Consider the following 16,785-nt stretch of genomic DNA (forward strand, 5'->3'; position numbering starts at 1 on the left):
CTGCGATAGAAATCTAGCTTAATCATTGAAAAAATTAGGTCAAATAAAGAAATATAAAAGAAGACATAACGAGAGGAGCAGCGGGAAGAAAAATCCGAGCCTATTGCACAACATGCTATTGTATAAATAACTTGACACGCTGCGACCTGTGACCCACATGCACAGTGGTTTTGTAAGACTTTGATTCTAGTTTTTAAAAGACTTTTTAAAATTTTTAATTTCGATTCATCTAAGAATTTTATAAATTGCCAATTATGTTTTGATAATTGTTTAGAAAATATATTAATTCATTCTAACAAAATCTCGCAATTGCGGAAGCAAAAACCAACTTGAATGCAGGGTTCTTCTCAGAAAATTAAGTGTCTGCTTGTTGTGCAATTGATAGGCTACCACCAACGACCCCTAACAGGTTTTTGTTGCATAATAATAATATATGCCTTTCCTACTAAGTGTGAGCGGTAAACTAAAATTTTTATGCTCAGTATTGTGTAACTAATTTAAAAACTGTATAAATACAATAAAATATTATTAAATTACAATTAACAGGTGTATTTCGATTAGCGCTGCTTTTCCCGCACCCCTTATATTAATTAATAAATAAAAATTAATTAGGTAATTAATAAAAATGGTAATTTCATCATTTACGTACATAGGGGAAATTTAATTAAATTTATGAAATAAATTTCTGTCTGTGTGGGGGGATCCCTAACATAGAGTAAAACGAAATTATTGTCAACATTTTTACTCGTCACGTAGACCTGCCCTGCGCTGCTTAAAATAAATTCTTCTCGCAAAGGAGGCGGGAAAGTGGTTTGAGCACGTATTTACAACAAAATGCATGCACACATATGATGACGTATGGTCGGATGAATGATTTATTCTTTGTAATTCATGAAACGCCTCAAATTAATAAATGCGGTGCAAAATTTGTAAACAACTATCCTTGATCACTATATAAATTCAGGGATGTTTCTCCTAACGTATCATTTAATTTTGTCACATGAGGGAAACGGGTATTATAGATCAATCAAACAGCATCGCCTACAGGTTTTCATTACCAAACAACAGTTTGAGGTAACTATTTTTCTCTTATTCAAACACTTGTGCATTGTTAGAAATCATTTTAACTATCGAAATTTAATTAAAATAAAATAGAGGTTATTTGTTTCTAAGGTCCTCCCTGAAAACAAAAATGGGTTTTGTCGTGTCTGCAATCAACGAACGGGGCAAGGAAACCCTCGCCGAATTGATCGCCGAGGCCATTGAAAGCAGTCCTGAAAAGAAGCTTCAACTCGGAGGAATCTACCAGTACCTGATCAACCATAAGCCTTATTTTCAAGATTTGGCTGGAAAGGAGGAGTCTCGGGGCTGGAAAAACTCGATCCGCCACACTTTGTCCTTCCAAAAGGACAAGTTTGAGCGTGAGCCTGGCAAGCCTGCCGGATTGTGGAAGCTGAAAGCAGAGCAGCCGCTCAAGAGGGGGCGAGGGAGACCGAGAAAATCAGCCGTGGCGTCAAATCAAACTGTTGCGCAAAATGTAACACTGGCTTTGGAATACCAGGTGCAAGAACAGCAAACTCTAAAGGAATATTTTCAAGGATTTTGTCCTTATGAAATTGAAATTAATCCAGGAGATTTTGACTTTACGAGCATTTTCACAACTCCGATGACCAGCGAACTTGAGGAGGAGCCTGAAAACTTCCATCCGCCCCAAGGCAGCATTAATAGTTTGGGAGATATAGATATTATTCTCGAAGAAGCCGCTACATACCACAATTTGTGATGGTACATAATATATTTTACTGCTTGTTGCGGTTGCAAATCTTATCCTTGCATTCTTAATTTTTCCTGTTTCCTGCGTAAATTTTGAAAATTCTATTTCGATATATAAATAAAAAAAGGTTGCATATTATGATTCTTGGCCTGTATTATTTTGTTACAACTTAAATCTAGATTTGGAAAACATTTTTACTGTGCGAAAAGTTTTGAAATAAATATTAGAAAAAGTCACATACCTTTTTGTTCTGATTTATTTATTCCCTTTTCTGTTGATCCACTCGCTTACTTCATCACAATGATGCGATGATTTTGCAACTATATGTAACTCTCACCGTGCATGCTGGACTTTGGCAAAGTCTTACTGCTTCGCAAATGTCTGCATTGCTCTTGATACGGGTTACTGCGCATGTTTATATATATATAATCTGTCCAGCTTTTTGCCGTAGAAACGTTGGAGAATATTTTTTTAATTTTTCACGATTCTACGGCGATTGGCTTACTAACCGATTTTGATTTCAGCTCGTCAAAGGAGAGTATATTAAGTGAAGATTGCCCAGCAGCAGGATTTAGTCTGAAATCTGAAATCAAAGCAAAAATAAATATTTAGAATTTTGTTTCGTGTTTTTAATTTTCAAATTAAAATATAAAACATCATAATATAAAAAATCAATCAAAACAATAATAAAATTTAATCTAAACGCCAGCAACTTAAAACAATCAGCTTGATAAGGTTCAAGGTTAAATTATTTGTGTCTTTATGCTTTTGCTTTGAGCATCACAGACAAGGAAATCTAAATCTACAATTTGTATTTATATGCGTCATACGTATGCTAAAAAAGGATATAAGAATTACTCAACTATGACTCATGTGACACGAGCCCCTTCTAGACAGACGCCCACAAGAACCTAAAAGCGAATTTCAACGGAGCAACAGTATACGTCCCGAGCCCCAAACACAGACCGCTGACAGACACAATGAGGCTGATTTAGAATGACATGAATGAGCAAATAATACGAGTTCCGCGAGATTACGCATAATCTGTTGTTTAATCTATTTCAATCTATTTTCAATTTAACCTTGAAACATGTATCTGATTATTTCCTTGCCAAAATAATGACGGATCCAAATGTTTCTGCCACGACAGCCACTCAGGTCGAATAATACATGAATAATAAATAAGTTTAAAGAAATACACGGAAATACAATATATAATTTTTTGAATATGATTTAATAAAATAAATAAATATATTAGTAAATTGCGTGAACCAACCTAATCAATTGCAGTCATTCAATAAAAATCTCTCACTTGCACCGGGAAAGAAACTGCTGTGCCGCTTTGTAGTGCTTAGAAGCAGGTTGCATAACCTTCCAGCGATGAATCAACACACTGTTGCCGAGTCGCCGTAAAATTCACGCAAACCAGGAGGAAAGGTGCTTGACTTGTTTCCGACTTAATTGAGTAAAAAACCTTACGTGAAATTTCATTCAATTATTCCTGTAACAAATTATTCGACGCGAAACGTCATACATGCAAATCAAAACTTATCCAAATATATTTGTGAGAAATTATTAGCACGTTTTTTTTCTTTAAACCCAAATGAAGAAATATATGCAGCAAAGAATAGTTGACATTATTACTATAAAGCTAGTTAATTATCTCGTTCACTTCAAATAATCATATTTGAAATCAACACTAAATGTTGAAACACAAATAATCAATGTTAAAATTTGAGCAATAATAGGATGAATGTGACTTACCTCAGTGTATTTGCTAGAATTATTTATGAATATGACTCATACGCAAAAAAATAATTAATTTTTTAAATTAAATATCTATTTTGATTTAATATTCCATTTTTCATTAAATTTTTAGCAGATGACTGGCTAAATCCTGTTTATTCTGTTAAAAAACGGATTTAAAATAAAACTTTAAGCCTTGGTTAAAATGTACGTCTCTATTGTACGCTTCAATGTTCTACAAGTTGTTTTTTTGCTCTTTTTAGGCCTGTCCTCTCGGAGCGGGAAAGGCGCGCACTGCACTAGCACGAATGCTGAAACCTGGGTCCCAATAACACCGCGAACGGATAACATGGGCGCAGCAGGGACCCAGCCCACTCAAGGGCCACTTGCCTCCGCACCGAGGACTTTTTTTTTTGGAACGCTAGAATTCGTACCGTGAAGCAAAATCACACATGCTGGAAAGGTGCAAATCAGCAAGTAGCGTATAATACTTTTCCATGCACGAAAATCTGATTAAAATCTTTGGCTAATGTTGTCAAGAGCGCGTGTGCATTTCTTCCGAAATTAATTGACTTCAAGTACATAGCAATTAAGAATCCTCGTAAAATAATTGAATACCCACTCTTTTCATGCCTCTCGACTCCACATGAGACCAATTACATAAATGAATGTGTTTGTAAATTGGTAATTGGTTGGGGTTTTTGAAAACGAGAAAAAGCACATGTAAAGGTCGGAATTTATTAATATTTACTTTTCCATACAGTTAAACATTTTAAAAATCTCTGCTTGATTTAGTACACCCCATAATCTTTTATTGTAAACCCTATCTGCATTCAATGGAAATAAAATATATCATATAAATTTTTAATATGATTATTATTGATTGTTCCGCTCATTTAAGGTGCGATCTGACAGGACTAAATAATAGCTCAATTGAGCGATACTCATCATTGTTCGAATTGCCAACATTAAACAAAAATGTAAACACACCCTCAAAATGGCTGGAAGGGAGTTACGTCTTAAGGATGGGTCTTTGATAGATGGTAGCATAAAAATACTGCAGCCTTAAATTAAAATATGGGCTATTTACAATTTCCTTGAATTTTTGGGGAAGGGGATGAAAAATAATGTCTCTGCTGTTGCTGGAATGCCTTATTTTTTGTACAAAAACTAGTTCACTCACCACATATGACAACTAGTTTTGTCGATGTAGCAACCCAACGAGGACAGGAGACGAAGCCAACCACTCTTCTTATCTTGCCCCTGAGGGCACTCTTTAAGAGCGAGGACGCATTTTTTTCTGGAGATTTTGACGCGTGGTTTGAGTATCAGAAATACGGCCCATGACTGTTTATTTTCAAGGTGAGATGAATGAGTGGTTGGAAGTTGCTTCTATGTCTCCCATTTCATGCTCCCCACTGTTTGAGCAGTAGTCTCTACTGGCTAGAACCTAGATCTATACATACATGAGAATCCTCTCCAAATTTGTGTGATATCTAGTTTTGTATCATGATGTTAAAAACACACAAGTCTCAAGTAATATTAATATACAAACGTGTTGTTAAACCATAAAAAATCATGTTGGGGCAAACAGAAAACAATATAGTTGTGTTTTTTTCTTGCAGTCACTCTCACCGATTCAGTTCAGTAGCATATATCCAGAGGTGTAATCGGTCCAAACCCTGAAGATGATGGAAGAAGAAAGGGGAGTTTTGTCGTACGTCGAGGTCATTAATTTAAATTGCTGGAAACTGCGATCAAAGCGGAGATTGCACGCCAGTCGGAAGCACGTGGACAGCTCAAAAGAAACATATGACGAGGACCTCGAAAGCATCAGAAGAGAGTATGACCAAAATGAGGCAAAATGACGTCCAAGAGTGAGCAGCCAGCACAGACTGGCCATTCGAAGTTAATTAGCATTATTACTGATTTCGTGATAAATTTTTGGAATAAATCGAATAAATTAATGATTTCATCACTTTTCCTTTGATTCGAACATTCATTTCCGAATTTAAAGTTTGGTGATAATGCTACTCCTTTATTTATCATTACTTTGTTTTCAATAAATTTACCTGTTTTTCTTCTCCACCTGCGCAGAAACTGGTGAATCTCCATGATGATATCATAGCAACCCTCCTGATCAGCCTAATTTCAAACCGTAGACCAAAATGTATAAAACGCTGCGTTATCAAAAATTGCAACTCTCAACCTGTACTTCGAGTCTTCCTTGTCAAAATTTAATCATAGTATTCAGGACTCAACCTGATTTGAAAGAAAACAATTCTTTATTGAGCTTTCTATTTCAATAACCTGAGTAAAAATTAAGAAAATGGGTGTTTGAGAAAAGGAAAGAAGGGGCAATTTTGATTTTTTATAGAGATAGAATTTTATTGCATTCATGGAACTTACAGATTTTCCATTCAACTCTTAACATACCAACAGAGCAGTTTATTGGTTTTTTCGATTAACACTTTTCTTCGCGCAACAGCTAATAAAATTGACAGAACCCGTCACATTGGAGAACGTTTGAGCCGAAACCGCGAACAACTTGGATCGAATGGCGCGAGTAACAAAATGCACCATTGCCTTTTGGAAATGCGCGCACTTTGGCGCCTTTCGCCGCGGGCCCTGTCCAAAACGATAATACCAAAACGATAGTTAATTTAACTATAGTGTGTGTGTAAACGTTTTCTTAATCTTTTCGTGTGTCAGAGTTGTTTTTCTTTGCGGTAATTGCTGGATGTTTTGGTTTGTTCTTTTACTCTTTTTTTCGAAGGAAACTCGTCAAATGTAAGAATATTTTACAAGAAGCCCAGGTGATCATCGTTTTTTGGATTTTTCTTGCGTTTTTCAACTAGAGAGGAACGTAGTCCGTACTCCCAAAAAGTTTTTTATGTTCTTAGTGTTAGTTTAATAATCTGCTCCTTTCGTCTAAAATTTTTGACTTCTAAAAGTTTGGTTCTATACAAGAACTAGATAGAATAATTATTATTTATATCCTTAGTGGCATACATACATCATCTATAAATTAAAAAAGAACAACAACAATCGAAACACAGAATCATCGCATGATCTTTTGTCGCATATATATCATTTTAACCCCTACCATTCATAATCATCACCATTTTACCTCAAAAAACAGGCAGCAGTTCGCATATATATCTGTATATTTACATTTAGAATTATATTTTGTCCCATTGCATATTCCGTGTGCAGCTTTTTTGTTCTCAACTCTTCGTCCATTTCACGTTTGCACTTAAGAGAGAAACAATTTTTTTAGTTACTCTACAAAAAAGACGTGGGTGTGTGTGCAGAGTCTACGCCTCGGTTGCAACAAGCCTTTTTTATCCTTTTTCTATACCGAATTTTGATTTGAGATAGAGAGCAGCAATCCTACAGTGTAGTAGAGCGAGAGAGTTTCTTTGTGTGTATTTACGTTTTTTTCTTTTCTTCGTGTCTTCGAAACCGATAAGTAAGAGACGCACGTGAAATTACGGTGTGTGTATGTATGTGTGTGTGAGTGTGTGTGTGTGCATGGTCACGGATGTCGAGAGACGCGTGTGTGTGTGTTTTGTGTGTGACAGTCCCAGAAATCTTTTTTCGATCGCTACTCTTGTCTAGCATTTGCCCTATACTCTGTGTCTCGTGTGTGTGTGTGTGTGTCGTGTAAGTGTGTGTGTGTGTGTTTGTGTGTCAATAACTCCCCTGTGTGAGTGTGAATCTATTAAAAACTTTCTTCACCGTTAGTTGAGAAATCTTAAATAATTAGTAATTATGCATTGGATTGATATAAACGTCGGGGAGGCGAGTCCGCCGCTCCTTCTTTTGCCTCTATTTACACTCGTTTGTCGCGTTACAGTAAGAATAATAATTTTAATTCATAATACTCGCGGTTTAAAAGTTTTTCTGTAATGAGCATTTCGACCGGTAAATCAGCGCGGTGATTACAAGTACAGTCCTTATATTCAGAGTCGCGCGGATTGGCGGACAGACGCGCAGATCCACTTCAATATCCTTTCCAATGTTAAATGAGTTTTTGGTTAGGGGCTCTGTGTTGGAATTAATGAAGCAATCGCGTCGCAATTGGGGTCAAACGAAAGAGCACGAGCTGATCTACAACATATGTCAAAACCATGACCGCAGGAAATAAAACAACAGAGAAATTCGCGTTTCAAATGTGTCTAGAAAGAAGGCTACCGCTGGAGCATGCGACAGTAGAGACATCTTCCCGAGAAGCATATGCAGTTTGAGCATTCACGTGACTCAATCCCGTGATTCCATTGGTTTAGAGCAGGCTTTTTCGTTTCCTGCTTCTCCCTCCTCTTGCAATTGCGCCCCACTCTGAGGAGTGTGACATGCGCTCCACTGCTTGGAGGGAGTGGGAGTGGAAGCGAGAAGCAAGAAGAGATGTGCGTGCCTACTCTTATTAGCCAATGAGATGATGGGATTGAGTCACGTGACTGCTCGAACTGTGTGAGTGATCTCGCTAGATGTCTCTAGTGTCGCCTGCTCCAGCTGTAGTTTTCTTCCCAGACAGGCAGACACCGGTTCCCGCGGTCACGGTTTCAACTTATGTTGTGGATCAACTCATGCGCTTTGGTTTGACACCAACTGCGACGCGGATTGCTTGAATTATTGCAACACAGAACCCCTAACGAAAACGCATTTAACTTGAGAAAAGATAAGGGCGTGGATCTGCGCGTCGGTTTGATAATCTTCGTGACTCTGAATACAAGTACTCTAATTACAAGCTAATTTGTGTGACTAATTTTTTGCTCACCCTCCGCGCAGAAGAGTGACGAGTAAGGATGGCGAACCGGCACTTCTTGCGTGGTGGTGCTGGTGGCACCGTCCTTACGAATCGAACGAAATTGTTAAAGTGTCTGGTTAGGTGTAGTGTATTTTTTAAGAAGGCAATTTGTTTTCCTTGCTGTGTCAGTGTGAGAGTGTTTTTGTTAGATTAATTAATTTTAGATTTTCCCTTTTAGATGCACTGCTATAATGTATATCATCGAGTTCGCTACCGATCGCAGTTTAAGTAAGAAACCATTCGTGTTTATGAGCAAACTTTCTTTCCACAAATCAGTCACTGGTCGCGCGCGCACACTGCGTGTCTCTCAGCAAGTCTCGGCTGTGCCGCACAGTTCGTTTAAATTTATTATCGTGTCGGATTAGTCACTACTAGTGTGCTGGTAATTCACTTTGGTCCATGTCGACGAGTGGGGTCGGTGCTGGGTGGTGGGGGTGGTGGTTCATCCGCACGGCCCTCCGCCGGGAATGCGTGGAAAGCGCCATCGGGCCCTGACGCAGTACACAGGCGCCACCAGCGGCTCCTCGCCGCCGCCGCCGCCGCGCAGACTGCTCGCGTCTTCGGCCTGTGTTCTACTGCGAAGCCAAATCATAACAGACAGTGTACACCTCTGTTGCATATGCAAACAATATAAGTATGTATGTATATACGTGAGTGTCTATAAATCCTTTATATTAATATATTTCGCTCAACGCTGCGCTACTGTTCCTTTTCCAAAGAGAGAGAGATTTTTGCTTGTGTTGTGTAAGTGTATGTGTTTGTTCAATTTTGATTTTCTCATTTTTGTCACCTAGACAGACTAACACGAGTCGTGTGTGTTTGTGTGTGTGTGTTTGTTTTTTTTTTTTTATCGTACAATCATAATAATTGAATCCTTTCCTCGAGCCTTGATCAGTAGGTTATAGTTTCTTTTGTTCGTGTTCTCTAAATTTAAAAATTGAGCTTGTCGCCAGCGTCCGCGGCTGCGACGTTGTGTATGACCGTTCGAGCGACGCCGCCGCCGCCTCCAAGATGGCGGCCGGGAGCGCACCAATAGCGTCGCCGTTTTAAATATTTGGCAGTGAGATTCCATTAGAATAATATATTATACATCCGCGTAAATTAGACTATAAAGACGACTAATTTACGTCGCGCGGGCCGGCTTGCGGCTCCTCTCTCTTAAATTTTTAAATGGTTTTCACTTCAACTATATATATGCTTCTGTTAATATATATATATAAATGAAACACCCACTCACATCGTCTTCGCGAATGCTGTCACAGCATACCGCGTACTCATTCAATTCTCGTCTCTCTCTTTCTCTTGCATGTAATTCAACACGAAACATGCCGAGTCTGACAGAATTCAAAACAAGATAGGACAGGATGTGTGTGTATAGAGCATACAAATCATAATAATCATATGTTATAGAGCAGTATGAGGCAAAACAATATGTTGTGCGTGTGTGTGTGTACAGAGAACTAAAACAGGGTGAGATGAAAACGGATTTTTAAGTTTCTCGTTTTTAGATTGTCGTTGAAGACGTGTCTTTTACAAATCGTCGTTTTCCTCGTTTACAAGCAAATGGATGGCTTCAGTGAGCGGATTTTAGAGTTTTGATTTAGCTAGCGTTTTATATAATACCATATACGTGGTTTTCTCTTTTTTTAGCAAGTACACATAATAACGTGCGTCGTCGCGTTTGTAAAAATAACTGCGTATTTTCGTGTGTCGGGGGGCGTCACAGTGTGGCCGATTCTCTCTCTCTTTGCGGTGCGTCAGGCGGCCAGAATGTGAGCGCCGGCCGAGGTCGAGGGGTGGTGCTGAGCAGCGAATTCAAGCGTGGCGGTGGTCCAGGGATGGAGGGGAGGGGGAGCAGGACGACGTCTGACGCTGTTCCTCAGGTACTGGGCGCAGGCCTTGCTCCTGCGCGCGATCAGCTGGCGCAGCTGCGTCTCGAGACTCGGCGGCGACAGCAGCAGCAGCATCGACGCCGCGTGCAGCAGGGGAGGGGGACTAGGTGGTCGAGGTGGCGCCGAATGTCAGACCGCCGGCGTGCGGAAGGATGGGGGAGGAACCAGCCCGGCCGAACGGCACCGTGCTTGGCGGGCTGCTCGGGGTCTGCGTGCTGCACTTTGGCCGAGCTCTCGAGAAGAGCGCTCGCAGACAGCTGAAAAACGAGCAGAACCAACAATGACTGTCTCTGCGTGGTCCGCGACGCTGCCGCTGCGCACACAACACACCCACATGCAGGCCGCGGACACACACGCCGCCGCCAACGCACCCCTCCACTTGTTTTGACAGATTTTAATAACAGATTTCAAAAAGGCAAGATGGAGCCACTGGCAGAGGAAAAACCACAAACGGAAGAAACTCTAGCCTGATGTAAGATCACAATGCTGGAGACTCTTTAATGGGGAAAGTCCTCAGTTTTGGTGTTAAAAAGCCATCGACAGTCACCAATTGCGTAAGCCCTTTTAGTGATCGAAGCCATCAACAGATGACGCCAGTGTATACTTTGGATTTTAAGTCACTTTCACTGCAATTTCAGACTCAATCCCGTCACTGTACTTTCTTAACTTAAAATGGTTTCTTTTGACGTTCTGTAAACCAAAATCGGTTAAGCCAAACGCCGTAGAATAGTGGAAAACTATTTTTGAAATAAAAAATATTTTCCTACGTTTCTATGGCAAATGGCTCGACTGATTTATGTTTTCAGCACATCTAAAGATATAATTCCAGAAACAGAATCCACAGAACAAGGATTGAGTCTTAAATCGCAGCAGAAGTTCATTAAAACCGAAAGTAACCACTGACGCCATCCGTCGGTGGATTCGCAACTGGTATGAGTTGGCACCACTGGAATTTTTACAAATTCCGGATATTTGATCTGCTCTAATTTCAGATACAATTCTGTTGCTGCGAAATGTTGACGCGAAAACAGTTCATTTGGTGTCTAAAATTGTTTTTGAAACCTTAGACAAAGAATTTTCAGGATCTTTTCTGTCGTTTCTACAACAATCAATTCAATTTTCAAAGAATGCATAGCAACGAGATTAAATAAAAAGATCGCAGTGCAAGTGTCCGAAAATTGAAAATAGCCGGTGGTGTCTGTTGGTGGCTTTTGAAACAAGAGGTACCTGCCCAAACTACCAATGGAACCCAGCTTTATATCTTTCTAGAGTCTCTGGTTTGTGAGTGTCTGAAATCTTAGAATTGACAGTGGTGCCATCCGCCAGAAAGTGTTAAATTGATTAATCTCATGATTTTCTACCAGCAATTCTAAATAAGATGGATATAAATTAAAATTTTTGTAACCAATATACCACTCACAAATGGCACTTCCTTTTGCAATTTCTGGCTATTTTACTCTGAATTCATGTCAAGCTCAGGATTGAACCCAACATCAAGCAGATTTTGCCAAAAACCTTTAAGTGGACAGTGGTGCCATCTGTGAACAGCTTCAAACAGAAAACTATGAATCATGACGTCTACTTTATATTTAAATGTTTTTTTTCTTTCGAATTCTTTGTGGGGTGCGTTGTGAAGTTTTCAGCAGCATGTGTGCCCAAATGCGAGGCAGAAATGAATATGCGGAACGAAAATCTGGAAATCTGGCTGTGCCACGTTAGGAGTGGTTTTTGCAGATTTACAAAAATGCGCTTTTCTTCTGGCAAAGCTCTACTTTTTGAGAACATTTAAATTTCGACTTTTCTGGTCTATTTTCCGTGCAAATGAAACGCGTCTGTCCTGAAGCGCGTTTGGACGATTTACTACGACTACGTTGGAAAGTGCATCATTTTAATTTGATAGAGAGCATGAAGAAATTATTATGTCTGATTTGAATGAGTCGTTTTGAGTGATTACGAAATAAATGAGAAGAATTAAATAATTAAATCGGGGGAAGAACAGAAAATGAGTAAAAGTACCAGTGCTCGAATGGTTTTTGGTGCGAAAATATTTGGAATAATCAATCTTCTTCCTTCAGACTCACTGTTGCGTTATACAGGGGATTGCGTTTGTGTGTGTGTTCTGTGAAATTTGGTGTATTTTTCTGTGAGAGCTGCAAGTGTTATTAATCTGTGTGAGAGACGGCTCAGCTTTCGGAAGTATAGCGTTCAAACTGAATCCGCCCAGCAAAATTCTATCAACTAACTGCAACACGTCGTTTTCAGCGTGATTGTATGTTTCTTAAAATTTGTGTCGAAATCCAAAAGTCCCAGTTCTCGTGGGGATTGCAAGCTGCAAATAATTCTATCGCTCTTGGGGCCTAAACAGGTATCTGTCTAGACCCTGGCCGTGATCTTCAGCAGCTAGCGGCACTTCTACGCAATCGGTCACCACCTCTTTTCGAATGGCGGTGTAGTTAATTTCACTTAATCAGCTGCATGTGCTTTCACACGAGTGCCACACACACACATTCACAAAAGATTCAATATTGCGTATAAGGTCTGGCGGTTTACTTAATATTGGTATATAAGTATAGTAACGTGTGATTACCTTCAATCCCATCAGTGTGAATTAATTAGAATGCAATGCTTAAAGCACGCTACACGTTTACTGGGATATATGCCCTGCAAAAATATCCATTATCAGTATGGCAGAGAGAATTACTCGTGAGTGAGAGAGCGATTGGCAAGTGAGTGGAGAAATTGGAAGAGCTGGCCTAGGTTGTGAGCACCAGTAGAGCAGTCGGGGGGCGGGGCAGGAGGTGCTAAAATTCAAGTGAACCAAGAAAGTGATGCAGACAGACAAATAAAATGTCAGAGCCAAAAAACAAAAAATGAGTAGAATTTGAGATATCTATTCCGAGGATATCCACCTATGACATAGCCTGTTCAAAATTATATCTTCCAGATATCCTTGGGATATCCTGAAGGCCAGCAAAAAATCAGCATGCTCAACCGCGTCACGTGACCGAATAACCTTGTCGCCTTCTCCCAGCAAGAAATTGGATATCCGAGGATATCCGCCCTATGAAATAATCATAATCCAAAGGATATCATTCGGATATCCATTGGATACCCGGATGTCCTTTGGATATCCAACTTCTTGCTTGGATAATCAAAGGATATCCGGAAGAAATACTTTTGAACAGCCTATGTCATAAGGTATCCTCGTATATCCAATTTCTGGCTTGGATCCTTTGAATATCCTGAAGGATTTTCAATTTCTTGCCAGGCTCGCGCGATAGATCATGAGAACTGTACTCCCCGATTTCTCTAAATCTATTCATTTTGTTTGTTCTGACAAATGTTTATTTAAGTTTTAAGTAGTACCGATGAATTTTTTGGCCTGTCTGCGCCATTTTCTTTAGATCCACTCTAGCTAAAATACTGGGTCTCATAAACAATTAAAAATAACAGACAAAGGTCACAGAACTGAAGAAAACCAGGGCGTGTATGATCAAATCAGAAATTAGAAAGGAATATAAATTTGTTTGTTTTTAATATGAGAGACTTTTCGACCAGTCGATCGCGCTTTTTGATGGCAATGAAATGGATGATAACCGCGGAGCCTGGCTCTGAGAAAGACGAGCTTTTTCTGCACGTTTTCGCTCAAGAGCCAAGCGCCGGGCGTCCACACTCCGTTCGGTAAGCACAGTGATTTTCTGCGATGTATCATGCAAATCAAAAGATGCGCGGACATGCTGATGTTACAGAGATTATATCCGTCCGAATATTACATTTGATTATTATTCCTTTCATTTCATGGAACACTGCGTGAAACAGGGTACACAAGAAGAAAGAGGCTGAGTTTGCAAGAGGAAGAGAGAGAGAGAGATAAACGCAGGCAAAACTAAAAAACTGTATATGATACGAGAGAGACGGACACAGCTGAGAGCAAAAATGCGGGCTAATCGAGGCGTCAATAGCTTATTTGCGTTAGCCGCGGAAACACACACGAATACAGGGTTACACAGTGTGACAAGATTGGTAATAGTTTGCTATTTGCGTCACGGGTTGAACGGTAATATATGCGGAATACAAAAGTTGCCGTCGGGCGTCGAAAGTGCCGCGGCCACAGCCGGGTTTCCACTCGGCCTGACCGCGACTCGACTCGCCAAATATTGCACACAGACTGAGATAGATATATATATAATGTAACTGAGGAGAGAAAGTGGCAAACAGTCGACTCGGTCAATGCTTACATGAGTCAGGAAGTGGCTTGCTGTCAAAAATAGAGGCCCCGGGATCGGCCTGCATCATGCGTTCCTCTAACGCATTTACACAGTTAAGCATGCTCCTGAAAAAGATTCAGCATACCTAATTTGGGTAAGCTAGGTAAAAATAGATTGAACAGTAACATTGTCACGCGGCGGAACTTCTTTTCTTTCTTTCTTTACACAGCTACGGGATACGCTTCTTTATTACTCTGCCCACTTGTTATGTGTAGCTAATTCAGTTTACAAGGAAAGCTAACGTGTGTGCGAAATTTACATTTTTGAGCATTTTGAGATTAATTGTTTCTATGCCTGCGTGACACTTTTTACTGCGGAGGAAAAATACCAAAATTATTTTCCTAGCAGTTCAAGGGATGGTATTAAATTTGTATGAGCTTTCAGACTAAAAATTTTTTTTTCAACATTTAGATAATTTTAAAAGATTTTTGAAACTAAATTTCTGTGCATTTTACAGCAATTTGATTCCTTAAAATAATTCAATAAATTTTTCCTAATCTTACTCGATCTTCAAATTAATTTCAAGCGGGAAAATTAATAAAAAAATAAAGTTTTACAAAATAAATATCGTTTTATTAATTGAAAATCCATAAAAACAGTCGAAAATCATCACGAACCATTTCAAAATCTTTCTCATGTGTCGTAGTCGTAAAATTTCAATTCACCAGTTGCGTTGCTTAGTGTCCGAAGCCACCAGCAGATGGCTCCACTGTAAATTTCGATATTTTTTTCAATCATTTCCACTGCGACTTGAGACTCATTCCTGCCACTCTGTGCAATCTTCACTCAGCACCTTTTCTTTGGAGGTGCTGAAAACCAAAATCGGTGTATGCCAATCGCCGTAGAATCGTGAAAACCAATATTTTTTAATCCAAAAACATTTTCCGACGTTCCTACTGCAATTGGCTGGACTGATTTTCGTTCTCAGCACGTCTAAAGAAATAATTTTAGAAGCAGAATGAACATCAGCAGGATTAAGTCTTCAATCGCAGCGCAAAGTTAATTTAAAATCGAAAGAATCCACTGGCACCATCCATTGGTGGATTCCAACTGGTAAATTAACACAAAAATTCGCTATAGAATAATCGAAAATTAATTCAATTTCAATTCACGAACGAGCTTTAATTATCGTAATAGAAAAAACATTTGAAATTAATTAAATTTAAACAGTTTTGAACATGGAAAATATAATTTTAAAAAAATCACAGGGTGAATGGACTGTCCTTTATGTAGGGTTTTGGCAAATTTTAAATTAACCTCTTTACTTTTTGAAAATTTATATACCTTTAGCTTGATTAATTAAAACAATTTTTTTTCTTACCATGAAACAATTGCTAAAAATTTACATTAAAAATTAATTAAAAATGAAAAAATTGATAAAAAGTATTTTCTCATCCCTTAAATTTGAATTGAGAAGCAAAAGGTGTCACGCAGCTTTCAGGCTACTGGCTAGCCTACAAAATACGCGCGTCCTAAGTGCTGTTAAATGGATCAGAGACGAACTGCACACCGCTGCCGCGCGAAATCGAGGGCGCAGGCCAGGGGAGGAGAGACACACGGGGCGGCACACACACACACACTGCGGGCGGGCGGGTGGGCGACACAGCTCGCGGCCTAATTGGTGTTGAACTCAGTCTTGGCAGGAGTGGGTTTTGCAAAAGAATTGGACAGTGGGGTCTCCTCGGTTCCGCTCACCAAAGTTTCTTTGCTAACTGCGTTACTGGCGGTGCTCCTGCAACCCAGGTTCAAGTGGCCATGTCAACTCAAAAACAAACATGTCAGTCCTTGGACACACACGTACACGCGTGTCGTGTATTTTTTTAAATAGCTAGGTCATAGAGTGGCTGTTTTATTGCGTCAAAGGACCGCGCGCAATGCGAATTCTCTGCTTTCTCGTTAATTTCCGGCCAAATTTAAGAAGACAACGTACACAGGGCTGGGGGTTGAAGAGAGGGGTGTGTGTGAGAGAGAGACAGAGAGACAGGTGGCATTGACTCTTGTTGAATTACTGCGGCCGCGGCGGCCGCGGACCGCGCGCCGGACACGGTCGCGCGTGCCGGACGCGGCCCGACGGCCCGCGCGGCCCTTTTGCTAAACACACAAATTAAATATATGTATATACGAGATGGTGTCGTTTCTCGTGTGAAACTTGCCAAGCAATCAGAAATAAATTCGTCTCTACGGATTGTTTAAAACGACTGAGCCGTGATTTCAGTGGTATTGTTACAGTAGGCGGCCGCGTCGCGGCCGCCGGACCTCGTGAATTCAATGCTGATGTGGAACTAAAGACTGACA

At 39.8% G+C, this 16,785-nt stretch overlaps 2 protein-coding genes across 37 annotated transcripts in view; one reads left to right on the forward strand and one right to left on the reverse strand.

Moving 5' to 3' along the window:
* Positions 1-1,192: 1,192 nt before the first annotated feature.
* Positions 1,193-1,783, forward strand: LOC135942234 (forkhead box protein O4-like). Its single transcript, XM_065488247.1, has one exon. It carries the CDS (start codon positions 1,193-1,195, stop codon positions 1,781-1,783), a length of 591 nt encoding a protein of 196 aa, XP_065344319.1.
* A 4,098-nt stretch (positions 1,784-5,881) lies between these two features.
* Positions 5,882-16,785, reverse strand: part of Glut1 (Glucose transporter 1) — a 97,856-nt gene continuing 86,952 nt past the window's right edge. For 15 of the 36 annotated variants that reach the window (XM_065491362.1, XM_065491361.1, XM_065491360.1 and 12 more), the window contains 2 exons: positions 14,461-14,555; positions 5,882-10,479 (listed from right to left, as the gene is read on the reverse strand). In XM_065491362.1, coding sequence (XP_065347434.1) covers positions 10,352-10,479; positions 14,461-14,555 — 223 coding nt within the window. In that variant the 3' untranslated portion in view covers positions 5,882-10,351. Of the gene's footprint in view, positions 10,480-12,078; positions 14,576-14,633; positions 16,223-16,785 lie in introns of those variants that run through there. The other 21 variants (XR_010575331.1, XR_010575333.1, XR_010575332.1 and 18 more) reach the window with 14 other exon arrangements.

The sequence above is a fragment of the Cloeon dipterum genome, chromosome 4 (genome assembly GCF_949628265.1).
Source record: "Cloeon dipterum chromosome 4, ieCloDipt1.1, whole genome shotgun sequence".
NCBI lineage: Eukaryota > Metazoa > Arthropoda > Insecta > Ephemeroptera > Baetidae > Cloeon > Cloeon dipterum.